The 24,850-nt window shown below is 49.3% G+C and overlaps 15 protein-coding genes across 15 annotated transcripts; 7 read left to right on the top strand and 8 right to left on the bottom strand.

Annotated features, from left to right (window-relative positions):
* Window positions 1–382: 382 nt before the first annotated feature.
* Window positions 383–1,066, top strand: N7532_009508 (ankyrin repeat domain-containing protein; the record flags this gene model as incomplete). Its single annotated transcript, XM_056621999.1, has 1 exon — window positions 383–1,066. The coding sequence occupies one exon, from the start codon at window positions 383–385 to the stop codon at window positions 1,064–1,066; it is 684 nt and encodes a 227-aa protein (XP_056472805.1).
* A 1,566-nt stretch (window positions 1,067–2,632) lies between these two features.
* On the top strand, window positions 2,633–3,250 carry N7532_009507 (alpha/beta hydrolase; the record flags this gene model as incomplete). Its single annotated transcript, XM_056621998.1, has 1 exon — window positions 2,633–3,250. The coding sequence occupies one exon, from the start codon at window positions 2,633–2,635 to the stop codon at window positions 3,248–3,250; it is 618 nt and encodes a 205-aa protein (XP_056472804.1).
* A 1,325-nt stretch (window positions 3,251–4,575) lies between these two features.
* On the top strand, window positions 4,576–4,788 carry N7532_009506 (Arsenite efflux transporter (ArsB); the record flags this gene model as incomplete). Its single annotated transcript, XM_056621997.1, has 1 exon — window positions 4,576–4,788. The coding sequence occupies one exon, from the start codon at window positions 4,576–4,578 to the stop codon at window positions 4,786–4,788; it is 213 nt and encodes a 70-aa protein (XP_056472803.1).
* Window positions 4,789–6,263: 1,475 nt separating this feature from the next.
* N7532_009505 (uncharacterized protein) lies at window positions 6,264–7,355 on the bottom strand (the record flags this gene model as incomplete). The annotated part of the gene is made up of 6 exons (XM_056621996.1): window positions 6,264–6,295; window positions 6,351–6,401; window positions 6,453–6,527; window positions 6,577–6,928; window positions 6,992–7,096; window positions 7,164–7,355. 6 exons carry the CDS (start codon window positions 7,353–7,355, stop codon window positions 6,264–6,266), a joined length of 807 nt encoding a protein of 268 aa, XP_056472802.1.
* A 584-nt stretch (window positions 7,356–7,939) lies between these two features.
* Window positions 7,940–8,119, top strand: N7532_009504 (uncharacterized protein; the record flags this gene model as incomplete). Its single annotated transcript, XM_056621995.1, has 1 exon — window positions 7,940–8,119. One exon carries the CDS (start codon window positions 7,940–7,942, stop codon window positions 8,117–8,119), a length of 180 nt encoding a protein of 59 aa, XP_056472801.1.
* Window positions 8,120–8,568: 449 nt separating this feature from the next.
* On the bottom strand, window positions 8,569–11,146 carry N7532_009503 (fungal specific transcription factor domain-containing protein; the record flags this gene model as incomplete). The annotated part of the gene is made up of 7 exons (XM_056621994.1): window positions 8,569–9,151; window positions 9,316–9,597; window positions 9,663–10,315; window positions 10,374–10,668; window positions 10,715–10,788; window positions 10,927–10,941; window positions 11,000–11,146. The coding sequence occupies 7 exons, from the start codon at window positions 11,144–11,146 to the stop codon at window positions 8,569–8,571; spliced, it is 2,049 nt and encodes a 682-aa protein (XP_056472800.1).
* N7532_009502 (uncharacterized protein) lies at window positions 11,034–12,424 on the top strand (the record flags this gene model as incomplete). Its single annotated transcript, XM_056621993.1, has 5 exons — window positions 11,034–11,174; window positions 11,231–11,357; window positions 11,413–11,536; window positions 11,599–12,050; window positions 12,111–12,424. 5 exons carry the CDS (start codon window positions 11,034–11,036, stop codon window positions 12,422–12,424), a joined length of 1,158 nt encoding a protein of 385 aa, XP_056472799.1.
* Window positions 12,425–13,290: 866 nt separating this feature from the next.
* Window positions 13,291–14,587, bottom strand: N7532_009501 (NAD(P)-dependent alcohol dehydrogenase; the record flags this gene model as incomplete). The annotated part of the gene is made up of 5 exons (XM_056621992.1): window positions 13,291–13,417; window positions 13,471–13,869; window positions 13,921–14,128; window positions 14,181–14,457; window positions 14,513–14,587. 5 exons carry the CDS (start codon window positions 14,585–14,587, stop codon window positions 13,291–13,293), a joined length of 1,086 nt encoding a protein of 361 aa, XP_056472798.1.
* An 831-nt stretch (window positions 14,588–15,418) lies between these two features.
* Window positions 15,419–16,838, bottom strand: N7532_009500 (uncharacterized protein; the record flags this gene model as incomplete). Its single annotated transcript, XM_056621991.1, has 2 exons — window positions 15,419–16,272; window positions 16,337–16,838. The coding sequence occupies 2 exons, from the start codon at window positions 16,836–16,838 to the stop codon at window positions 15,419–15,421; spliced, it is 1,356 nt and encodes a 451-aa protein (XP_056472797.1).
* A 12-nt stretch (window positions 16,839–16,850) lies between these two features.
* N7532_009499 (Zn(II)2Cys6 transcription factor domain-containing protein) lies at window positions 16,851–17,604 on the bottom strand (the record flags this gene model as incomplete). Its single annotated transcript, XM_056621990.1, has 3 exons — window positions 16,851–17,227; window positions 17,287–17,510; window positions 17,570–17,604. 3 exons carry the CDS (start codon window positions 17,602–17,604, stop codon window positions 16,851–16,853), a joined length of 636 nt encoding a protein of 211 aa, XP_056472796.1.
* Window positions 17,605–18,268: 664 nt separating this feature from the next.
* N7532_009498 (Baeyer-Villiger monooxygenase) lies at window positions 18,269–18,484 on the bottom strand (the record flags this gene model as incomplete). The annotated part of the gene is made up of 1 exon (XM_056621989.1): window positions 18,269–18,484. The coding sequence occupies one exon, from the start codon at window positions 18,482–18,484 to the stop codon at window positions 18,269–18,271; it is 216 nt and encodes a 71-aa protein (XP_056472795.1).
* A 916-nt stretch (window positions 18,485–19,400) lies between these two features.
* N7532_009497 (histidine phosphatase family protein) lies at window positions 19,401–20,320 on the top strand (the record flags this gene model as incomplete). The annotated part of the gene is made up of 4 exons (XM_056621988.1): window positions 19,401–19,454; window positions 19,516–19,863; window positions 19,922–20,081; window positions 20,148–20,320. The coding sequence occupies 4 exons, from the start codon at window positions 19,401–19,403 to the stop codon at window positions 20,318–20,320; spliced, it is 735 nt and encodes a 244-aa protein (XP_056472794.1).
* A 503-nt stretch (window positions 20,321–20,823) lies between these two features.
* N7532_009496 (Zn(II)2Cys6 transcription factor) lies at window positions 20,824–22,296 on the top strand (the record flags this gene model as incomplete). Its single annotated transcript, XM_056621987.1, has 1 exon — window positions 20,824–22,296. The coding sequence occupies one exon, from the start codon at window positions 20,824–20,826 to the stop codon at window positions 22,294–22,296; it is 1,473 nt and encodes a 490-aa protein (XP_056472793.1).
* An 84-nt stretch (window positions 22,297–22,380) lies between these two features.
* On the bottom strand, window positions 22,381–23,410 carry N7532_009495 (uncharacterized protein; the record flags this gene model as incomplete). Its single annotated transcript, XM_056621986.1, is given in 2 exon segments — window positions 22,381–22,769; window positions 22,783–23,410. Coding segments are annotated over 2 exon segments (1,017 nt in total), but the record flags the coding sequence as incomplete, so codon positions are not given.
* A 285-nt stretch (window positions 23,411–23,695) lies between these two features.
* N7532_009494 (uncharacterized protein) lies at window positions 23,696–24,562 on the bottom strand (the record flags this gene model as incomplete). Its single annotated transcript, XM_056621985.1, has 1 exon — window positions 23,696–24,562. The coding sequence occupies one exon, from the start codon at window positions 24,560–24,562 to the stop codon at window positions 23,696–23,698; it is 867 nt and encodes a 288-aa protein (XP_056472791.1).
* Window positions 24,563–24,850: the final 288 nt, after the last annotated feature.

Here is a 24,850-nt window from a genome sequence, read left to right as displayed (position 1 = left end):
CAAAGCGGTGAGATTGCAGCGAAGGCAAGGGTAAGTGGTAAAATAACTCCGTCCGGCTCTCAAATCGACGATCACTTCAGGCCACCTTGCAATTCATTTTTACAAAGAGGATCGGGGGTGACATTCGGATCTTAGGACTTCCTACTATCCCTTTTCTTTTACGAAGATGCGCTTTCTTGACTTACCGTCGGAAATCCTTCTTTCGATTGCCGAGAATTTGGAAACTGAGAGGGATATCTATTCGCTTTTAAGAACGGGCTCAAAACTTTACCGGCTTCTACTTCAAAACCTCTACCGACACAACGTCAAGTGTTCCGCAAGCTCTGCTCTCCCATGGTGCATCGCTCATGGCCAAACAAAAGGGGTGAGCATCTTATTAAGAATGGGTGCACCCCTCAAAGGCCCTGTGGGTCACCTTCCTAGCGCATCAGACTTCGCAGACGATTATGGATTTGAGGAAGATTGTGGAAGTGCTTTGCATTTTGCCACGACCCCGGAAATGGCTAAGCTCCTTATAGACAACGGCGCTGATGTGAACGAACTTTCCACATGTTGGAGGGCTCCATTGCATGTAGCCGTTGAAAATCGCGACCTTGTGATGGCCAAAGCGCTGCTAGACTATGGGGCGGACATCAATGTTCGCGGCGACGAATATATCGATCCCTACATTTTCTACGCTACCCCTCTCCACCATGCCCTTCACAATGACACTGATGACGTTTACCTTCCAATGGCGAAATTTCTTGTTGAGCGAGGGGCCGACCTATCGATGATGGATAATCGAGATGATACACCTCTTTTCATCGCGATAACATATGATGCTTATGCGACAACGAAGATGCTACTCGAGCATAATGCTCCTGTAAATATGGCAAGACCTAGTGGGGAAACGCCCCTTCACAGGGCTTCGTCACAGGGCAAATTTGCTATAGCAAAGCTCCTCCTCGTCCATGGCGCATTGGTCAACACCACTACTATAATGGGAAGATCTCCGTTGCGTGAAGCGCTCGAAAATAACAATACCGCTCTCGTGCTGCTATTACATCAATATGGTGCATTGGACTAGCCATAAGATGGTGCTCCAGCATCACCAAGCCAGGTACTAGGAGACTACGCCGGCTTCCTAGGTAAGCTCTTTAGCTAGCCTAGATGTTTAGTCCTAACTCTCTTCCTATTCGGCATAATTCAGCCGGTACTAGTATGATCAATCTAGAGGGAAAGGCACGCCTTTCGAAATGTATAATTATATAATAGCCATAGAACAGGCCTACAAACATTTGCGACTAGCATTCTTTATGGTTCTTATTTGATCCTGCCGTCTATTTACCTTCAAGCTTGTTCGCACAATAGATCATATATTAATATAGGATCCCGTGTCAATCTGTGAAATGGGCCCTGGAACCCGCGACGAAAGAAATCCTTATTGCAGAGAGGCCAAGGCAGAAGAACCGAGCAATAATGCCATTAAATGTGAAAACCTGAAAGGGGTCGTCAGAATTACGTTTCTCACGGAGAGGGCCCCTTCTCTTGCAAGGAACGATCGATGGTTCGAATCTCTCCGCGAAAAAGAGATTTCGCGTTCCTTGCGTGTTTGTGGGAGCCGTTAGTTCCCGCTTGGCACACAACACAATCGTTTTATATCGCAGAAATATCGACAACCACTTGATATCTCGCCGAAAGGTCCTATGGTTACAGAGTGGGATTACAGTACGATGTTGCTGGCCGGTAAAAATTAACTCGTTTGGCAGTAATGTTGCTGACCTGGTGGGAGGGTGAGGCCCTGCCCTTTGGGACCCGCGGGAGTGGCGCTTTCGCTTAGCTGTTGTTGAGGCAGCACTCAGAGTGCTGTACGCTGGTCACTCGATATGTATATTCTGGCTTGGTAGACATCGTGGTTTATGTTCTAGAGACGCGACCGCGAAAGTATAGGAAATGCCGCACGGGCTCGGGCGATTCTCGAGCGGAGTGAGCTGATATGCCAATCGACAGGGAGGCCATTGCTCGGTTCGATATCGATATACCACATGGCGACTGCAATGAACACCAGAACGTTAACCTCGTGGACTCCCTGCATGCGAGAGTAGATAAGCGAAGGCACACCATCGAGCTACGCGTGGCAATAGCCATAAGAGCGGTCACGGTAAAAGGAGAGTTCGAGAATACAGTCGATGTCGAAAACAGTTTCCTTTCTCCTTACACGAGCGTTAATCGAGCATCTCTCTTGTTTGTTCCCCCGGTAAGCCACCGCGGATAGATTGATATCCCGACGACCCCATGGGTGATCGCCAATCTCTCACACCAATCTCCACCCGTGGGCACGTACCAAGTCACGAAGCCAAAGGATCTTGTACTTGTGGTTTCGATGTCCTGCGATATGCGATACGTAACGGGAAGCTGGACCCTGTTATCATTACGACTGAAATATAAGAATGAGCCCGCGTTTCGAGAATTGCTCCTGCGTGAACAAGCCTGTCCTGGATGCTCTTGGTTTTATTTGACCACTTCCTTAATTCGTCATTATATTTAAGCCATCAACAAGAAACATCCTACAGTCGAGCACGTTCAACCGGTGATAAACCTACGGCAACAAGGTCGCCTTGCGATAATCCACCACATTAGTTGCCCGTCAATTATGTCGGCAAAGGCACTTCAGACAGACATGGCCGTGGAAACACCCGCAGTTCAATTCCCGTTCCCCACCCGCTTCGTCTGGTGTCTTAAAATTTTGCTCTTTAAGGCTGCGACAATTATCTTTGCCCTCTTCCGACGGCGTCACAACCCGACGCCAGTGTCCACGAAGCCGACGCTGGTCAAGCGGTACTTATGTCGGCCTATGTTGAACAACCGGATTTTCTTCCCACCGCAATATCAGCCAGGCAATAAACCGATACCTCTTTATCTGGACATACATGGCGGCGGTTTCGCGGTTGGTAGCCCCCGAATGGACGACGAATTCTGCACCTCCTGGGCCAGACGTACGGGAATGCTGGTTGTGAGCCTTGATTACCGGAAAGCACCACGTCACCCGTTCCCGACAGCAACATATGACATTGCTGCCTTGATAAATGCGGTCCTCGGGGATGAGGCACTACCTATCGACAAAGTCCGGGTCGCTATTGGAGGCTTTAGCGCAGGAGGCAATCTGGCTCTTTCCGTCTCACAACTGCAGGGCATCAAAGATCGAATAACAGCTGCTGTTGTCTACTACCCTGTCGTTGACTTTGGTGTCCCCCCCCAAACGAGAAGCTAGCGGCGCGCCCCTACTCTGGGGGGCCAAGGGATATATTGGAGGACGCGTCGTGGTGGTTCGACTGGGGTTATGTACCAGTTGGCCAGAACAGACGAGATCCACTTTTAAGTCCATGCTATGCAAGGAGGGAGGATCTGCCGAAGTGGATATATGTGATCGGTGCCCAGTGGGACATGCTTCGGCTAGAAGCGCAGGTCATGGCGCATATGCTGGCAGGATTACAGAATAAAGACGACCAGGAATCATCATTTGAAAAAGGTACGCATAAATGGACGCTGGCAGTTGGCTGCTCGCATGCATTCACGCATGCACGCAAACAAGATCCGGTGAAACGTCACAAGGAAGAGCTGAAGTGCGAAGGTATCTATTCCGAAGCGCACGAGTGGTTAAAAAAAAGTGTGCTATCAGAATAAGGTCTGTTAGAATGTGCTCTGTGGCAGTTGCATCCACAACTTCAATGCGGAATATTGTCATTTCTCCCTGTATTTTCAACTAGTGCGCCTGAAGTGGTCAGACTAGCCGATAGAACACTCAGTGAAATATAGTAATTATCTACAGCGACTATGTTGTAGTGCAATAGCTTTGGACAGTTAGATCTCCACAATACTATTCTATTTAGAGCCACAATTCTGGCTATAGGAATGCCGGTAGGTAATCAGTTCACATGGTATCTAACAATTTAAAGATTCATATGTCGCCTTTTTCTAGCTACAGGGGATGCTAGGGCGCGCAGCATCAGAAGGCTAGTTCGCATAGTGCTTCTCGCATTCATACTATACTTGAATCGTTAAGTGGCAGTGCACCAACCCACGAAGGCGGTGGGTAGTCTGAAGGGTACGTACGAAGAAAGCTTCTGCATCGATCGACACGACTTTGTAAAAAAGACGGAAAGCGAAAGAGACCTTTGGGAGAAGAATCACTGCACTCGCCTTTAGAAATCATACAGTACCAACCTGACCCGGATGGACCCCCAGGGAAGTACGAGGCTCTCTGCAGTGAATTCATTGGTGTTATCAGTGGCGATTCAGTAAAATTCGAATACGCCACTGCCGCCAAGAGTGTCGCAGTGTTTCTGGGAATTCCCCTAGGCTCCGCAAGGCTTACTCGCTTTACCATTCGGCAAATGGTTTCGGATAGATGGTACGATCAAGTCTTTCTGAAGTGGATTAGCCCATTGTCTCTAATTGGACTCATGTTCACAATCCTGGTTCTGTTCGCGTCACAGGGCCGTCAGGTAGTCCATCAGGTTGTCTTTGTCATCCGAGTTGCCGCACCTCTTATTGTTTATCGTTATATTCTTCGCCACACTCTTTATCGCATACAAGATGGGCTTCGGCTACAAGTTGGCAGAAACCCAAAGCTTTACTGCGGCCAGCAACAACTTTGAGTTGGCTATTGTTGTCACTGTGGCAACTTTCGGCGCTAATAGCAACCAGGCTCTTGCTTCTACCGTGAGACCTTTGATAGAGGTGCCCGTGCTGCTAGGGTTAGTTTACGCTGTGAAGTTCATGGCTAAGCGATTAGACTGGAAAGATTAGGCAGGATAGAAGACAAAGTAACAGCGAAGGGGACTGCAGAGGGGGCAAATATATTAATTATTTGTAATCAACTAATTTGATTCCTATCTCACACTTCTTTGTTAGTTTCGATATATATTGTCTTCACAATGTTCGTTGACACTAAATTAGATCTCAGAGCCAGAAGCTCAGGAATCACCTAATAAACAGCTGTCACATGGTTGGACCATTCTTAGCCAAGAAGTTTGTGGTGACATACCACTTTTATATGATTGGCCAGATACCCCATGTCTGTGGGGCAGATTTTTCGATCGGCCGTCATCGAAAGGCTCAGTATAAATAATCGTACTTCTTTCCATCCCGGTCTCTAAGAATTCACACTCTCCGATCTCCCGCCCAACTCGGCCCCTGCTATTCAGGCTTGTAGCTACCAAAAATCTCTTATTGTGACCTTCTGGCTGGGTCAAGACCATGCCGCGACCCAAAACAAAGACGAAGGTGGGTGTCCGGGTGTCCAGCGTTACATAATCACATATCTAGTTATCTAAACACTTTTCCTGAATTATCTTGTCTTTCAGAGCGAGGATCTCGCACGTATCCGCCACAATCAACGACGGTCGAGGGCACAGCGTCGAGAGTACATCCAGAGCCTGGAAACGACACTAAAAGATTATGAGAATATACTCGCCACGAAAGAATCCCTTCATCAAAAGATACTATACAATTTGCAAACCGAGAATGATTCCATGAGACATTTGCTTGTTGCCTTAGGCATCAACCAAGGGCTCCTGAGTGAATCCAATAGTGATGCCCAAAACCCCTCATTTGCAACGGCGGGTTCATCACAGGTACGGTTCATCCACGCCTGGCGTATCGGAATGCTAAATTCTTTGAAGGTAATGGGGTCTGTTCTAAGCGACCATTTCCTATCACGAACCATAACACCACAGCCCCACATATTTCCTGACGAGTGGCCGTATAATTTCATGGAAGCGCCATCGAATACGGTAGATATGTTTGGTTTTTCGGCGACGGAAGCTCAACTACCTTTAGTTGGGGTTAACAACTTGGGTTACCTGGATGCTCTACACCAAGCAGAATCTGGTCACAAAGTCCCCCAGAAATCGGATATGAACACGCAAATTTGGGATAATACTACTGAGAGTACGACCCTTTGCTCAACAGCATATCGTTTAGTCATTCAGTGCAACAGAAGGGGCGTCGATTTGCACGTCATACATGTTTGGATGCAACATGGATTTCGACAGGGAAACGCTCCAAATGAAGGATGTAGGGTTAATGACAAAGTGCTTTTGGATATTTTAACAGAGATATCTTAAATTCTGGTTTATTTGGTTACAGGTACTACGTTCCGTTATGCGGTAAATATACATTACGATAAAAAGGAAATTGCTATGGTCAATTCAATCCCTGGTATCAAATACTGAATATTATTTGATGAGCTCAACAGATATGTCACATAGAGTGCCCATCTTCTACGGTTTGAGTGCATAGATCTCGAACGAGCCTGAGACGTTCAGTGTTAGCTCTGAAAAATATAAATTAGGTCGCAAGAGACTTACCAGCCCATTCATTAAAGTCGAGTTCCTTTACCTCCTCTTCAGTGAGCTCAACTAACTTTGATGTGTTCCCACCCGGGACGGTCTCAGATTGACAACACGTACACTTCTGGCCCGGTTGGTCTTGAAATATACCTTTGTAAATGTTAAGGTCCTTTTGAGTATCCACAATTAGCACGTCTGGGAAATTGTTAGCTTGCCCTGGACTGAATTTTAGGGAAAAAAGCACGATACGCGCCTTTGAATCCCGCATTGTGTAGGTATTCCTCATACTCATAAACATAACTAGCGCCCGCAATACATCCAACATAAAGAGACAGGTCTTTTGCTATCTCTTCAGGGAGCTGTTTTCGAATGAGTATATCACTAATAGCAACACGACCGCCCGGTGTCAACAAGCGAAACATCTCGTTGAAGGCTAGATACTTGTCGGCAGCAGGGACCAGATTCACAACACAATTACTGATAATGCAGCTAGCTGTGGAATCTGGAAGAGGAACGGAAGTAATGGAGGCCTCGACAAAGGATACATTGGATGCATCCGCTTTCTCTGCGTTCTTCCGAGCTAACTCGAGCATGCTCTATCGGGAAATTTTCACTTAGATGTTCGTACCGAGGTGTATTGGCTCATAGAACTGACTTACCTTCGTCATGTCCACGCCAATTGCTTTTCCCTTCGGCCCAACCTTTTGGGCTGCTAGTAAGACATCAATGCCCCCACCACTACCCAAGTCGATCACTATTTCGCCCTGGAAGAATGGTGAGACATAAACTATTAGACAGCAAATTATTCTATCTCAGCGTCCAAACACTCACCTTTCGTAAGTTGGCAAGAGCAACAGGATTCCCACAGCTCACTCCGAGGTTTGCATCTAGTGGAATAGAGCTCAAATCTGATGCTTTATATCCAAAGGCTTTCGCCACATTCTCCTCGGCACGTGTATGCTCCTTGGAAGCAAGCTCACCATAATGAGCTTGAACAAGGTCATAGATTTTGTTCGGTTCCATGCTGAGTGATAAATTGGTTGCGCTTAATGGCAGAAAGGGTCTGCATCAGTACACAATGAGCCTGCTTGAGCGTGCGCTTCGAACGGTTTAAATAATAAAATTGTAATCATCCAAGGCATCCGAAACCTGATTTCCAGATCCATGAGCATGTCACCAAAAACGGCCCTTCAAAGCTCAAGATGGTGGAAGTCCAGGGAAATTAACTAGCCAAAGCTACTTACGTAACTTCAGGACCTCTTATTCGTCTTCAAAGTTTCTGGCGTGTCACTGCCAAGTCAGCTTTGGGTGGACTGTAAACTGGGATTCCGCCAGGTGGCGTTGGTGATGACTAATGGAGGGGTTTTGAGTTGTTAACTAACATCTGGATAATTCAAGAAAAATTCTTTATGATCTGGTAGAGTCGCCATTTCTTCCTCTGTAGGAGGAGGTTTAGGGCTTTTTTGAAATGCTGGTGGAGGAATATCACCGAGGGGACGTTGTCGCGTCCGGGCTTGATATTCGGTCTTTTTTATGAATACCTGAATCATTATGCGAGCAGTTCGTCCGACGAGGACGGCGAAGATGAAGGGTAAATGTGATATTGCATGCATACTGCATTCGACCCTGAAAGTGAAGCAAAACTGGTCAATGAAAGGAATGAAGTGGATTCGACCATCGGCGACATCGAGGTCGATCTATGGAAGCAGAGACGCGCTCTGGAGAAGCCAGGCGAAGTGTGCGTGTACCCCTCTGGAACGGTCAACATCTTCGATCTGGAGCGGTGATTCCATTATCGCCACCATAACTAGGGCGGGTATCATCCTCTTTGGAACAACTGGAAAGAGATGGAGCAGATGGTGAACATGGCAACAGCGACTGATTTACTCGAAGGCAGGCCATTCCGCCGTGCAAACCTGGCTCTTGACCCGAGGTACTGCATGGACGTTGCACCTACATCAACCTGGGGCACACTCGCAATCGGCCTGGAGCGTATTGCGATCAAGATTATGATTATGGACCCGGAGTCCAAACACAAATGGCCTCTCGTCCTGACCACATCCTTATTGTATCCTATCAGCATATTGTCCTCCGTAATATAAGGCTTGTATGGACTCGTAGTGGTTTCCGTATGGCTTGGCTCCGGATCGAAATGCCAGACTCCAGTGACTCTATGTCTTATGTTTGAAAGGAAAGGAATATAGAGATACGAGTGCTGCCATCTCCTTAATGTAGATTACATTGTCACAAACGAAGGATCCAACTCTTGGAACAGGGTATCCCAATCAAGAGCAGTCAGATCCACACTAGTGTCCAATGTCTCCCAGCTCAAATCAAAAAATGGAATAGCCATGTCAAATATCTGCCCTTCACTGCCTGGATCAGGTTCTCCGGCAGGAAACGCTGGCGGCTCAGCGGCAAGAGCTGTTTGAATTTTGGAATTGCCTTTGAACCGCGAAGTCGGTTGTATGTCAGCAGAGACAAAGGGAATATTGTAACGCCGTAAGATAGAGTAGAACGATTCCAGGATTCTCTCAGCGAAGGGTGACTGGTCTTTCGCCTCTTCCAAAATACCAAAGGCGTCGAAGATCTCCATTCGGCGCACCCGGTCATCCTCTACCCGGGCACTCTTGCTCAGGCAGAGGTCCATCAAGAGGACGATGATAGCCATGCACACGCAGTGCAAGATACCAGAGGATTTGAGGCGCATTAAGACAAATGGCAGCGACTCTGTGGAGAGTTGTCGTTCCGTACGAATTACCATGCGTGCTGCCTCGAGGCAAGCGTCTCGCGAGTAGGAGTATTTCGGGTCTGTAGCACTGCGAGTCAAGTACGGCAGATGTAGTCGGCACCGTTGTGTATGAACGAGGGAGTTGAGAACATATCGTTGAACGGTGATTGAGGTTGATTTGCGTGGGTCTGTGCCTGATAACTCGCCGGTTTGGTAGTCCAGGGAAAAGAACGGGGAAGACTGTTGACGAACTCGCTCATTTTCGAATCAATATCCTTGATCCTCTGGTAGTCCGGGGTTGTGGTGCCCATTGTCGCAAAAGGTTCGCTATCTGTGAGCTCGCGGCACAGCTCTCCAAGCCGAATTCTTTGAAGGCAATACGACATGGACGTTGGTTGATCGATCGACTGGCCGACTGCTCCCATGCCATCGAAAAGGTCCTCATCGTTCATATTGAGTGGTTTTCTTGTCGCCATTTGCCGGGGATGGATCGTATATACACCTTTCTGGGGACCTGCGAATTGGGAAAATTGCCTATAAAAACAGTAAGAAGCTGTCCGATTTCACTGTTTTGTTTGCAGAATGGATTGTGGAGATACCAATCAGTCCCGACGAGATTCCACCACACCCTCCTAGCCACCTCGGCTTCAACAGATTCCGGCTTGGGGACGTCCAAGTCTCCATTCTCTGGATGGTCTATTCGATGGAGAGACAATTGCCTGGCTATAGATGTCGCGGACCCGAACCAGAAGTGTGCCTGAGATGTGATACCCACAATATTGCAGATCAGATAGCCAATGATGATAGACGCCTGTACATCCTCAATTGAATCCGCGCCTGCGCGGCGAGAGTATTCCAGCAATTCCAGTGTTCGCCTCAGCCATTTTGGCGTCTGCTCGTTGGCCTCTTCCACCGAGGAAAATAACGGTCGGTCTATGTCGCGCTCTGTCCAGAAGAAGGTCGTGCTAGAGATGATAGCCAACAGAAGCGCAGCGTATCCCAGCTTGATCGGGTCTTTCCGATCTAGACATGAGTAGATATCATCCACGGCTGCCCGTACGGACGGGGCATGGACCACATGGTGTAAATGCGTTATGTCGGTAAGGTACTTGTCGACGATTTGCCTCGATTCCTCGTGCAATGGCAGCCAGCAGCATCTAGTCGCGGTGCTTTGGTTGGTGTTCGGGCCATCGGCAGCAGCACTGTCAATCGGGCAAGCTTTGAGCTCCATATCATATGGGAGAAGAGTATGCTAGCATCGGTGATGTTAGAAGTGCACATACGCGGGCCCACCTTCGGAAAGCACGTACAGTGGAGCTAGGCTGGGTGATAGCTTCTTCCAACCAGCCTACATCGCTCTCCGGAGACCTATGAGTGCTCTCCACGCGGGATTTAATCAGTTTCTGTGCAAACAAGGCATGCGACGGCGGAGAGCCAGTTTGATTCGAGGCTGGAGAGCCGCGGTGCCCGATCACTACCTCCTCTAGCCGACGCAGGCGTGCCAATACATCCGACTCGAATGACTTCGAAGACGACGGCGGTGCCTCTTCTGAACGGTCCGTTGCTGCCGTTAATTCATCATCCTGGCGACATGGAACGCCCCGGCTGGTGCAGTTGGTGCAGGGGAACTGCCGGCTGCACCGCAGCTTACGCGACCGGCAGAAATGGCAGGAAACCGGGCGCGACCGCGAGGATCTCGATCGATTCTTCTCGACTCGCATCGTGCTAGGCGTAACCGTTAAATCCGTGCAACGAGCGCATGCATTGTCGTCGTGGGAAGCTGGTTGGTGGCAGGCGCATTGCTATGCGTGGGGGTGAAGTCCGCGGAACTTCCGCGGAGTCCGGAAACTATCAGGTACGTACACTGCAGTCAAGCCACTATAAAGGACCTGGTCAGCAGCAGGGTCGACGGTCGTCATCAACAATCATCTCATACAATAAACTTGATTTTACTAGCATTCATCTTCGAAATGGATTCCATCGTTTCCCAAATCCACTCCTTGGCCCAGTCTACCGGCGAAGCCGGCCGGCTGGAGATCCAGCGGGCTCTGCGACAAACGCAAGTCGAGCTCCAAAGCCCCATCGAGGTCTTGTTTGAGCTTGTAAATTCGGTAAGTCTTCTTAGGTTTACATTCTATTTTACGACGGCCCAATCTGACATTTCTAGACTTTGGGTGTTTCTGTCGTTCGCATGTCGACCGACCTCGGACTGTTTGGTATACTTGCAAAGAGCAGCGAATCTTTGTCCGTCAATAAGATCGCCGAGGCCTCTGGGGCGTCTCCTGACCTTCTAGGTAGCCTCTCTCGATATTACCATGCGTCTTGAACTTTTCCGCTGACCGTCAACAGCGAGGATTCTTCGCTATCTGGCTTCCACCAACATGATCATGGAAGCCGGGGTCAATCAATACGAAGCGAACAAAACCACGCACGTTTTCGCCAGTGAAAAAGGCGAGGCCATGGTGCTCCACGGGTAAGAGTCATTTTTTTGTTTCCTTTTAGGACTATTGCTCAAAATATCTACGTCCACGACAGATTTGACTTCCACGCTGTTATCATGCGTGTGATGCCCGACTTCTTCAAGGAGACCAAGTACCAAGACGTCACAAGCAACAAATACATTCCATTCCACAAGGCCTTTAATACGAACCTCAGCTGCTTCGATTGGCTGATCCAGCACCCCGAACACTTCACACCCTTCCAAAAGGCAATGACGTCCATCGAGGGATCCGAATGGACCGAGGGATTTGACCTTCTCGAGTCCGAGATAAAGAAGCTGCCATCCACTGCAGCCCAGTCTTCAGAGAGAACCTTCCTTGTCGATATTGGAGGTGGACACGGCCATCAGAGCATTCAACTTGGTCAAAAATACCCCAACGTTTTGGGCCGTTTGGTTCTACAAGATCTCCCCACAACAGTGGAAAATTTGGCAATTGAGGGCGTCAAAGTTGAGGCCTATGACTTTTTCCAAAAGCAACCACTCGTTGGTGAGTACTCTAACTTTGAATCTCTTACCAAGTAGTTGTGCTGATCCATGATCTCAACAGGTGCCAAATTCTACTACCTTCGCCGAGTTCTTCACGACTGGCCGGACAACGACGCAACCAAGATCCTCCGCAATGTTGCCGAGGCCATGTCCACTGACTCGCGCGTTCTGATCGATGATACCGTTCTACCGGATACTGAAGCTGTTTGGCAGGGCACTATGGCCGATCTTGCCTTGATGATTTCATGTGGTGGAAAGGAAAGGACCAGACGACAGTGGGAACTTCTAGCCGATGCTGCTGGATTACGAGTGGAGCAGATTCACTCTTACGTCGCTGCAACGTACACCTCGATCGTGGTGCTGGCCTTGAAATAGACCGGCAGTTAAGTAAGACTTGAGGGATTACTGTATACTACGCAAGAACTACCTGAAATTTAGGTATAAGTTGAACAAATTTGATTAGAAAACTAGCGCTACCTGGGGAACAAGACAGAAAAAACGAAGATTTTATCAAGAATCCAGGTTGAACTTAACGGGGCAGACCGGGAAATTCCTCTCCATGTCTGCATCACCTAGGCGCAACAGGCACTGTCTAATACAAGCAATGTGAAACCAATGGTGGATAGCATTTGGTAAGGCAGCACCTTTTTCAACATATATTGCATATCGATGCTCTGAACCCGGCCCCACTATCCTATCTCGCTCTCTTTCAGTAGTGCCAACAGATTTGGAAGCCGTTAGCTAGAAAGTCGTAAAACATGGTGTTGTCTGGTCGAGGTATAGTTGATCATAGGGCAGTTTAGGGACTGGTGCTCTGTATCCATGGTATTGGCGACTCGAGGGTATAGTCGAATCGATGGCCCGTTATCTCAAGATGTCGAGTAGTTATAGTAAGATCAGTACAATGAGTGGCTTTGTCCAAGGCTTCAACCATATTTCCTTACAATACAAACAAAAGAGCACAGAAAAATGAGCCTTGTTCGATTTCAACAAAGACTGTTTTCGACTCTTTCAAACTGCTCTAAGTATAACTAGGAACCTCAAGACTGTCAGCTCCAATACGCCTCGCTATTGTCACCTAGATCTATTCTCTCATGATCCGGCCCATCCCACTGCTCCTCAATCAAAATAACCTTCAAAACATTCATGCCTTTCATCCAGTCTAACTGAACTCCTCATCTGGTTTCGTCTCACATAGGTATCAACAAACATCGCCCAAATTCAGTTCTAGGCTAGCCTTTTCAGACTCTCTTGCCAAAGACCTTATCGTAGCCAATGAGGGTGACGCGGTATCTGGCATCGCCGTTGTAAACCTTCTCCACGGCAGCCTTGCATCCCTCTTGGCTGATATCAATCGTCTCCACCCAACTGGTAATATGGTTAGTTAGATGATAAGCTCTCAAGTGAAGACTCTCACTCACCTCTTGATTTTTTGAGAGCTAGCCAGTTTCAACATCTCCTGAACCTCTTCCCTGCTGCCAATATGGCTAGCAGAAATGGAACAGCCGGTCCCCATCATATCCTGTGTCTTCAGTGGAGGAAACCCCTTATCCGAAATTCCAACAGTGTGGAATGTGCCATTGATCTTCAAAGTGCTGAAGTAGGCAGTAATGTCAAAACGGTCGGTAGCATCGGTTGTGTTCAGGATGAAGTCGAAGCTGAACTTCCAGGGTTCGTTCCATCCCTCCGACTTAGTTGATATGAAGCCCTTGGCACCCAGGGCCTTTGCGTCGGCTTCCTTCTTCGGGGAGTGCGAAATGGCGTAGACCTCCGCTCCCATAGCAGCCGCAAACAATATACCGAAATGGCCCAGGCCACCACTATTTTCAAATTAGTTTGAGATTCTCGCGTCGAGCATGGCAGAAACTTACATTCCGACAACACCAACGCGCTTGCCGGGTCCGATCTTTGCACGAGAAAGTGGACTGTAGGAGGTAATACCCGCGCACAACATAGGTGCGGCAAGGCTAGATTCAATGTTGTCGGGGATAGCAAAGACGAAATATTCATGAGCCCGGATGTGACTAGCATATCCGCCATAAGCCATTGTATTGTCGGGATAGTAGCAGTTGTATGTGTCTGACGAAGCAGTTAGTCTTTGCATCCTATCAGTGCGTACCGTCAGACGTACCGACTTGCTGAGGGCAATAGTTCTCATTGCCGGACTTGCAGACATCGCACTCGAGGCAAGCCCAGACCTGAGCTCCAACACCTACGCGGTCTCCAATTTTCACGGTCGATGCTTGAGGACCGACGTTTACAACCTTGCCAACAACTTCGTGGCCGACGCAGACGGGAAGCTTGGCCTCGCCCCAGCCGCCTGTGATAGTGTGCACATCACTTCCACACACACCGCAGGCCTCAATTGAAATTTCCACATCTCTAGTGCCTAATGGCTTTGGTTTGAACTTGAACTGGAATCAGACAACTGTTCATCATGTACAAGGAGGGAGTTGTAGTTACCTCTTGCTTTACAAAGTCACTCCACTTGGCATGCGAGGTGACCATAAAGCCTTCGAAGGTGTCCGGGTAGCCCATTTTGTCAGTTGATTGGATCTGAGCACAGAAATATTTGATGGATCATTCAATTTACCTTCTCGCTGTCTTTTTCTTGACTTTTAAATGTCTCCGTTCTAGTCCAAATTTGGATCGGCTCGGCTAATTTCCCTTGCTGGACAGCGGGGCTCCAAATGCCTGGCTTGGCCATGGGTTCCGGAGCGGAAACTGTCCCGAGATCCATGGCGGGGAGGTGGAGATGAGAAAAACAGAAAAGATGTTCAACCCGAGGAGTCGTGCAGGACTATGGGCATCAGATGATTCGATGAAGCCCAGGGCCTTGCTGTCGCAGTCCCCAAGTCAATTCGTCTGATCAGTCTGACTGATCAGAGACATCATAATTATTCTCAGGCTCCAATGGGTAAAACACGATGGGCGAGAGTACACTACCCCGTGCGGCTGGGCGACAATAGTCCCCTAAACACGGCGATGATCGCCGTTGGGATTCAGTGAATGTTCCGTAGAATATACCCGACACTACGTAGGCATAGATCTAGGTCCACGGATACAATGACGCGGGACATTTGAGAAGTCTCGAGCACTTGGGAGTTGATATGGCTTAGGTAACTGGCCTGATTCCCCAAGGGTCTTCCAGGCCTTTGTCGCCGGGTCACCTCAAGATCCACTAACCAGCAGAACAGTCAAAGAAAAGTAAACCCTCACCATTCCAGACATTTCACGTTTTTCTATTTTCGAGGAAATGCCACCACAGGCATTAGACGCAATGAATCGAGGGAAAACTACCGGAGATGGTCTCCGATTCCGAGACCTATAAACAGCAGTGTGATAAACCTTGGAATTTTCCGACGGCTATTAAAATCCCCACCTTTGGTGATGAGTTCTCTCAACACGATCAGCATGATTATCCGACCTGCCCCTCGCCCATTCATCGGTCAATTTCGAAACGTGGTATTTCGTGGTCCACCCGAGATCTCTTTCAATCCCAACAAGCAATTCAATCACTCCGTCCTGTTCTTGTTGATCTTCAAACACCTGTCCTGCAACAAACAAAGCCTGCACAGAATTGATTCGGACGGAATCTGTTGAATTTGCCAGGCTGATCCCACAGATTTGTCTGGCATGGTATATGGCTTCACTTAGAGCATGGCGGTATGATCTCAGCCTCGACGAAACGGTAGACCGTATAGCCGTAGACTCTTGCGGTTCATTGGCATACATCAGGATCTTTGCCTGGTGATAACTCTGCACCGTTGCTGCACAGATGGGCAAGTCGAACCAAATTTGCTCGAATGTTCTAAAGCTCAATTTGAGCCGAGGATTGGGCTGGCCCAGCTCGCGTGTACGAGCCGTCACCCGAAAGATCGGAGGAAGCGACCCGTACCAATTTTCCAACTCGGCCATGAGTAGATTCCACCTGTCTGAAAGATGCTCTTGGGTCAGGCCTATTGAAGGTCGTTGGCCTCGAGGTAATTCGTTTTCATCAGGAATCAAAGCGTCTCCGGCAGTGAGATGGTTGGCGATTTTACCCAGTATCCAGGTGAGCTCGTTGGCTTTGGTATCTTCTTCGAATCCGGAGGAATCCTGGATGTCCATGATATTTTGGGGGTTACTCGAGAGCAGCGTGCCGTGCTCGTCGGTAACTACGCCAGCATTTTGCCACAGCCTCATGTCTTTCAGGTCCAGCCTCGTTTGAGTCTCGCTTATAACTAAGCAATTGGAGTCAGTTTAAGCAAAGTCTGGTTCTGTAAGGTTGTCACAAATCTCTCTTACAGGCGCACAATAAGTCCTGTCTCGCCAGACTCCAGAATATTGGTCCTTTGATAGAGGTTCGGGGGATAATAATGGTGGAATTATCAGTTAATGACATATCCCCGTCGCTGAAAAGTGGGAGTGCACTGAGATGAGCCCGCCATGCACTACCAGGAGCATCCATCAGCTCGAATGCGCAAAGAATTGCGACAGCGGCTAGCATCTCTTCTTTGTTTGAGGGGCTGTTGTCGTACGTTCCCAAGTCGATGGCAGTCTTGAGACTTCGCAGTGCCTGGTCATATTGCTTGGCTGAATGATATTGCCACATATCCTCATTCCGGAGAGGCAGTCTGGAATAGTTCGACAAGGAATTTGGGCTCTCTCCGGTCTGATTCGCGGCGTGACAAATATGCCTCAAATGCTTCGCTGAAAGAGCACATACTGCAGATTTCAGTAGGGGCTTTGTTGCGGCGAGCACTGGGACTTTCGAGGAGAAGTAGGCGGTGGTATCGAAAAGATCCATCCTGGGTGATCATTAACAACTGCTTAACTCTTTCTCAAGCTGTAAGACGCACCATTGGCCTGGACCCTCTTTGAAGTGCCGTACGAGATATGAAATCACCACTTTGTCGAAAATATCGAACTCGGAATGATTTGCCGACTCGGAGTATGCGGGGGATGCACTTTTGTGGGGCGTATCCAGCGAAGGCACATAAGGAATGGGAGAAGCATGCATCGAAACAAAGCCAGGTGTCGCATAATGGCTGGAGAAATTGGTTTGCTCTCCAATATCTGTGTCGTTATTTTGATCATCATCATTTACGTCGTCCTCTCTATAAGAGACATATCTGGGGTATTTTTCAACGCCCGCGTTGTCATGCGCCCAGGGATCTTCGATTTGAACAAAGGTCACTGTCAATCGATGTGAGCACGCTGGGATTTACCAGCCATTCCAGGTGAATTCCACGTACACTCTGAAGGAACCTCGAGCCATGTGTGGCCCTCTTCAAACACAGGACTCTCGTCTTGCTGGACACTGCGCCTGTCCTTTCGTTTGCGCCTTGGCGTCGAATGAATTGGTTGGCTCCGAAAGATATGTTGGTCACCATATGTACATTCACGAGATGCCTTCACGCAATGGCGACATGACGGTTTCGCCTCGTCGCATTTCAACTTGCGACTCTTGCAAGTCAAGCTGGAAAGATATGTCAGCTAATGTGTATCTTCGGGGGGAGCGGACGGGAAGGCTCGTACCAGCCGGTATAGGAGCGCTTGACTTTGGAAGCCATAAAATCCACGCTGTCGCTAGATCATTCCGCAGACAGCTAGAGTATCAGTGTATCCCAGTGGGAATGCGAGATTTCTGTCGTCGCTGATGCGGAGGAACATGTTCGGCGAGGCTTCTGCCGTACATTCCCCACCACGTGTGATCACGCACCTGCGGGGATCACGTGCCGCATACAAATATGCACCACACTTTGATGTCTTCCAAAATTTCGAGTTTGCATAGCCTTTGGCTGTCTTGACTAGCTCAAGCTTATCTTCACATAAAACCAGCGAATGTCCGTCTAGAATTATCAGACTGTATGGACATACCTATCTCGGATGTACTATACTAATATACAGGATATTCGATTCGAGCGCCCTTCGTATAACTCGAAATGATTGAAAAAAGTGCGAAACCCATTGGTGTAAAAGATTAAATTTTGGTCAACTTCTAATCAAAGAATAGTTGGCTTCATACATTATTGTACCCCAACTGAACATCGCAGAAAGCCTATCAGAGTACCCTAGATACTGGACACCTCGAAACCCAAGGGCGGCGCCAATTGCAATCAAAGTCGCAGCGGTGCAGATTCCACTGAGCCTTCCCCAAACCTGGGCCGAAGACTGGGACTTGACTGCAGCCTTTTTGTAAGGAAAGTCTTGCCAACGAACGAAAACGCTGCGTGGTCAGAACTTCAACTGCCAATCGGGATACATGGTCGTATTTCGCCTCGTCCTTTCGTCGATGAACCAGGAAGAGCACCCACTGCCATATACCGAACCTTTCGCTTTCTGGTCTGTGGTCTCGACATCTCTGCGCTCTGCAACGCTAGTCACCGCCACCAAGTCCGTGTACTCGTAGCCGATGACATTGAAGAGCAACGAACGATTGATACCGTTCATAATCGGTAACCCCCAAAATGAAGTTGAACTGGCACTCAGTGGTATATATCACTGAATGGTGTCCAGACAACTTGTCTGGACAGAAGAGGATGAAGAAGTTTGGAAATTCAGAGTAGCAACTGCCGAAATAAGCCTCCGGAGAGCCATTTCTGAGTTCCATCCACTGAATCTGTTAGTCCAAGGTCTTGCCAGCAGTTGAAAAATAGAACTCACACGTTCAAAGATACCCAGTCCATTCTGGCCTCGAATAGTCAGTCATTGGGAAACGCGGTTTCTGAGTCTCAAACCCTTTCGCCAGCACAATGACATCCTGCATCAATCACGCGACCGGACTTAGTTTCCACACCACTCTCGGTGATTCGAGCAATCGGATCGTCATAAACTAGCTCCGCGTTTTCCCGTTGCAAGCAAGCAAGATAATCAGCATCCATCACTCGTCGTTTACATCCAATGACAGTTTCAGGCACGAGGAAGTCGCGGTACTTCTCCGGAGAAATCTCATCGATATACCGGGTTGCGACACCTTTCCATTCCTCTCAAAGATCTTGACCTGACTCGTCGTTGATGCCCGCAAAAGAATTCCCAGCACAAAAGTAACCCGAGCTGCTACACTCGGGTGCCAATCCACTCTGGCACTCGCAGTTCCATTCCAAACAAGCAGAGAGAAGTTCCTGTTGCAGTGAAATTGCGCATGTCCAAAAGTGGTAGTCCTCCCGAACGGCGGGGCGGCGCCTTGTCTTTTGGCAGGATTTCCGAGGGCAATCATCCCGAGCACTCTGAGCGCGGCTTTGATGGTGGGGGGTTCACCGAAGCTCATTAGCGATGCATGATTGCGAATGGAAAACTTTTCATCATTCTCTTCATTCCTCTTCATCGCAGACCACATCGCCGCTAGCTTGAATCAATCTAACTTCCAATGCCACCAACTCTCTATGTCATCCGCCACGGCCAAGGCGAGCACAACGTCAATGTACTTTGTTTCCGGATACCACCTACAAACCCCGCGAGAACCATGCTAACTGGCTTCTCAGGATGCATCTCATCTGCGCGATCCCTTATTGACAGCAAAAGGCAAAGAGCAATGCCTCGAGCTTCAACAAGCCTTTCCAGTTCCTCAGGACATCTCACTCATCCTTGCTTCGCCTCTGCAACGGACCATTCAGACAGCCGCGTACGCCTTCGCGCCTGAACTAGATGCGCGCAATGTGTCTTTTATCCTGACACCCAATGCGCAAGAGATCAGCGGAATGAACTGTGATATTGGCCATAAAGTCGATTTCATCCGGGAAACGGCCCCAAGACTCATCCACGAAGCGGCTCCTTCTTGGAAGGTCGAGAATCTGGACACAACTCTGGTCAAAGAGGACTGGAACTCAAAGGTAAGAATTATTTTGCGAAGTCGCTTCACCGTTATCTCCAGAGCTAATACGTCAAAAGAAAGGGATTTACGCCCCCACCTTGACTTCCGTCCGGAGGCGCGCAGCCGAATTGCGAAAGTGGATTTGGAGTCGGCCAGAAAAGGACATCGTTCTCGTCACACACGGAGGATTCTTGCATTACCTGACTGAAGACTGGACAGGATATGTCGTAGAGCGGGGTATGTTGATGATTCGCAAGCATTACATGTGTTGCGAAGTTTGCTGACCATGAATATTTTCGATAGGCACCGGTTATCAAAATTGCGAGTACCGAAAGCTTGAATTCACACCAGAATCAAACGCGGAGGAGGCACATCTCGTAGAACCCGGCAGCAGCCGGGAAAAGCAGGGCCGGGCTGCTGGCCTTGACGCCCACGTCGTCCGGGAAATCGAGGAGGTGGAAAATGCAATCGAATAGAGGCCGGACTCTCATCGCACGCGTCAGCTTAGCCGTCGTACTCACAATAAAGGTCCCATTCCCAAATCTTCTCTCGGGCTTCGGAGTTGAGATATTGCTATTTCAAATCGACAAATCGGGCGTTTTTGCAAGATCTCGATTCGCGGAAGCCAAGGCCCACCGTGCAGCGAGCCATGAGGCTGGATGCACAAACTAGCGCTGGTCGTTGCGTATGCGGCTTCGGAATATCCCTGCGCGCAATCAATGTCATCAGCGTAACCCTCAGAGTCGGGACTGCACAGCCCCCGACCCCTCAAGTCGGCTTAAATTCATAAATCTCACCATCTGCTTCATTTCCACTGCTGAGCGCGAGACTTGCTCTAACGGCTCCTCCCTCGAGATGCAATATGGATCAGAAACAGGTCATTCACACGGGAACTCGGCGCCAGGGCTTACAAAGGGTACGCACTGGCTGTGCAACGTGCAAGTATGTCTCCCGTCATCATCCTAGTTTCAGGCCAACCATGAGGCTAAAGTTATATCCCCACACTAGAATCCGTCGGGTCAAATGCGATGAGACACGACCGTGTTGCAAGCGCTGTCAATCGACGGGCCGGAAATGCGACGGATATTACCTCGTTTCTCGCAGCGAGTTGTCGCTGGTAATTCCTTCCAGAATACCCGAGGCTGACGAAAAATCCCGTCGCAGCTTGGATTTCTTCCAACATGTGGTCGCGCCTGTTCTTTCAGGGCCGCTGGGTCGGTCTTTCTGGACTCATCTAGTCTCGCAACTGGCCCATCAAGAACCTGCTGCTCGGAATGCTGTGATCACCATCAGCGCGCTTTATGAACAATTCAACCAAGGTGCCACACAACTCCGGCTGCCATATGATGAAGGCTTTGCAATGCGACACTATAGCAGCGCCATACAAGAAATTATCTCTCTCAAGGCACATTATCCAGACCAGCTCGACACGACCATCATTGTCTCCATCTTGTTATCTTGTATAGAATGTCTTCGCGGCAATAAGGCGGCCGCTGTCAGCCATTGCAGGCATGGAATTCTGCTCATGAACTCATCTCGCCCCAATGCCGAACTGGCGTCTATCTTCCGACACTTGAGCTTCGTGCCGCTGTTCGCCAATGAATGTCTTGAACAACTTCCTCTGCTCACAAATGGCCGATCTCCATCGGCCTCCACTCCTTTCCAGACGTTCGCGCAAGCTCAAGAGACTATCGACTGGCTGGGATATCATGCAGTGAAACTAGCCCGCTTGCGAGACAATTATCGAACTAGTGAGGCTGGGCCATCGACTACATCAAATTCCCCAATCTTTTTCTCAAAGGAAATTCGACGCTTGAATGTTTACCTGGAGTCATGGTTCGTGTCCTTTCTCCCACTTAAGGAGCAAGCCGAAACTACCTCAAAATACATCTCGACAGCTCGCATCCTAGAAATGCGATGGCTAGCATCAAAGATCTGGACAAATTGCTTTCTCGAGGATGACGAGACCGCATACGACGCTTATATGGATGAATTTGAGCGCATCGTCGAGATCGCCGAACAATCACCTCCTGAAGAAGATCCCTTCTGGTCCAAGTCTCCCAAATTCATGTTCGAAATGGGCTTCGCGCCGCAGCTATACTTCACCACTATGAAGTGTCGCTACCTGCCGCTGCGCATCAAGGCTCTTGTCCTGATGAGAGAAAAGTGCTGCAAAAGGGAGATTCTCTGGGATTTCGATGCTATGTATACGGCAGGCAAGCGTATCATCGAGGTGGAGCATGATATGAAGCTTCCAGACGATCTCAGCTGCGTCCGACAGATGATCGATGACCCTCCTCCAGCTCCCACTGATAGCCATCGACTGCGCGACTTTACTTTCGCAGATAGTGACGATGTGGATTACATATACGAAATCGACAATGGCTTGGAGTTCCAAAAAAACCGAATCTATTTTCATTTTCCGACTTCGGTCTCTGTGGACGTTGACTGACATCTGAGCGGTCTTCGAAACAAAGTGGATTCATCAAGCGTACTGTATTCCAGAAAATTTACAGATATATTCTGAGCATGTGATTTATTGTCGCGTAGCGCACCAAGGAACCATATGGACATTTCCGTCCGCGAAAGGCGACTTCATGACCTTCTCGATCTCGTCCCCCATGTAGAGCTGCGCCTCTACCTTCCAGCGTGTCTGTGTAGCTTCCTCAACATCGCGCCAAAGTCCCTTCATCGTCTCCACATTGTTGCGATAATGATTGAATTCATCCTTCACGCCCGACATTGGGTAGTGCCCACCTGACAGACTTCCCATCTGTCGCCCGACGACCATGACATCAGGTTGATCACGGCACAGCGAAACGAATCTCACGGCGGCTTTCAACTGCGTCTCATAGTCCCACAGGTGAAGGAGAGAGCTGGCACAATTAATATCAATTTTTCCAGAGATCTCCTGAGATAACTGGCCTGCTTCAAACACCTTTTCTGAGGATATCTCCGGCAATGAGCGTCGCCTGTAAACGATCCTTGTCAAGAAAGAGCTGGTATCCCAAAGCGAGGAATGCTTGTTCCAGGTCAATCCCATACAGCTGCTTTCCCAGGATTCCCTGGTCTGCGAGGAAGCGAATCTCCTGTCCGAAACAGCAGCCGGCGTCAAGAAACCGGGTCGCTGGATCTTTGCGGAGCCGTTCGATTACTCGTGGATAATGGGGCGACTCGGAGAGATTGAAAGAAAGAAAGCGTAGCTGGCCAATGCAGGGATAATGGAAATTTAAACGCCTCGTCGCGCTGAACCGATTTAGATAGGCAGTTCTTTTGAAAGCAGTGCGGAAAAAGCTTACCAGCTTCAAAACATGCGGGAGCACCTCCGCTGGTGTAATACCACTGTAATTCTCCAAGAGCCGTTGGGCCTGGGGGTTAATGCTTTCCATCTCTTTCTGGTACCACTGGGGCTTCTCTTGTTGGTCGGCATGACGATAGTAGTGCAGTTTTTGCCTCTGCGGATGGAGGGGCCCCAGCGGCTCTATAAATGGCGAGCCGTCGCCAGAGACCAGCCTTGCAGCCCATTTCTTCAAAGCGTCAGGTGCGCTAAGCTTCGTGGTGGCAGGCCTGATCGCTGGTGGATCATTCGCAGAAAAGAAACACTGTCATTCGCGATGTTTGCCTATCTTAGGCCGGCGGCCCTCACTATTGACTCGTCGGTTTCGTCCGAGATGTCCGCACCGGCCCAAATCTTAGGTAAGAGCGCTGTAAACACCAGACCACAACAGTAGAAATCAGAAAATCGTCCAAATGATATATATTTCATAACCTCTCGGGGCTGAATAGAGATACAGATGTCAAGTAACACAATGCGATGGCTTAAAATATTGTACATGATATGAGGTCGTCCATTACAGCTTACCACCAGTGATCTGCTCACCAAGCTGCTTGACTCGGTCTTGGGTGACGTCCCAGCGAGCAGTCTCGCTCTTGCGGGTCTCGTTGACAATGGACTGCACGGTCTGGGGAGTTCCAAGGTTCCAGACGTTCTCGCCTGGCTGGTGGTCGTTGCGCCAGGCATCGTTCAAGCCGTCGGGGAAAACCCGGTCGATCTCCGCAGACAGCTGCTCCTCCGTCGTGATGAAAGTGCGCGCATTCATGTAAAGCGAGTGGATATCATCCTGTTGTTGCGCTTGCTTCTCTGCCTGCTTGGCCTCGAGCCGAGCCTTAGAGAAAGCCAATCGTTGGTCACGGTTCGCGTCTCGCAAGAATGTATCGTTCGGGGCAAGCATGGCGGCGACAACGGACGGCCGTGTCAGACGCTCATCTTCGGGCTCTGGTTGATCGAGGATACGCTGGCGGCGTTCCTGGCTGGCCTTGCTTCGGTTGAAGACGGTGTTCTCTGCAGCGCGCTTCCGTTGGTGCAGAACACTCAGACTCTCCCGGAGATGGCTTCTCCGGCGATCGGCCATTCTCTGATTGAAAAGCTGCTGTCCACGTTCCAACTTGTCCGCTGAGCGGCTCGGCTTCGTTGTGCGCGCAGGTGACACGGCTTCGAGGTATTGCGGCGACGGCTTATCGGTGCGACGAGCTGGGAAAATCTCGCGAGGCACGGGAAGAGTACCCTTCACCTTAGGCTTAATAGGATTGCTCGGCTGAATGATACGGGGAATTTCGATAAAGTGAGGTGATTCCGGTCCGGCTCGAAGGTTGGTCGAGGTGGTCGAAAACCCACGGGCCTGCACATTGGCAGCCCGGGCGCTGCGAACGGCAGACATTTTTCCCACCGGCAGATCGGGAAATGTGGATAGAAGGAAATTGGTCTGATCCCACTCAGCAGGGCCACGAGAACAAGAGGTGATTGCGATGAGTGACGGGCATCGAAAAGGAGGACGCGGGCAAAGCGGAAGGAAGCAGAAGCGATTTTGCCTGGTCCGTGCACGCGGCTTGGCGCCAAAAAAAAAATAGCCGTCCGCCTTTTTTTTTCCTTTTCTTCTCTTCGCGCTCTGCCACTCCTCGTGTTTGGTCTCGCCTTCAAATTTTTTTTCTGAAGGTCCACCCATTTT

This window comes from Penicillium argentinense (genome assembly GCF_028826775.1).
Source record: "Penicillium argentinense strain IBT 30761 chromosome Unknown utg000009l_segment0_segment0, whole genome shotgun sequence".
Classification (NCBI taxonomy): Eukaryota; Fungi; Ascomycota; class Eurotiomycetes; order Eurotiales; family Aspergillaceae; genus Penicillium; species Penicillium argentinense.
This window is presented reverse-complemented; position numbering and strand designations above follow the sequence as displayed.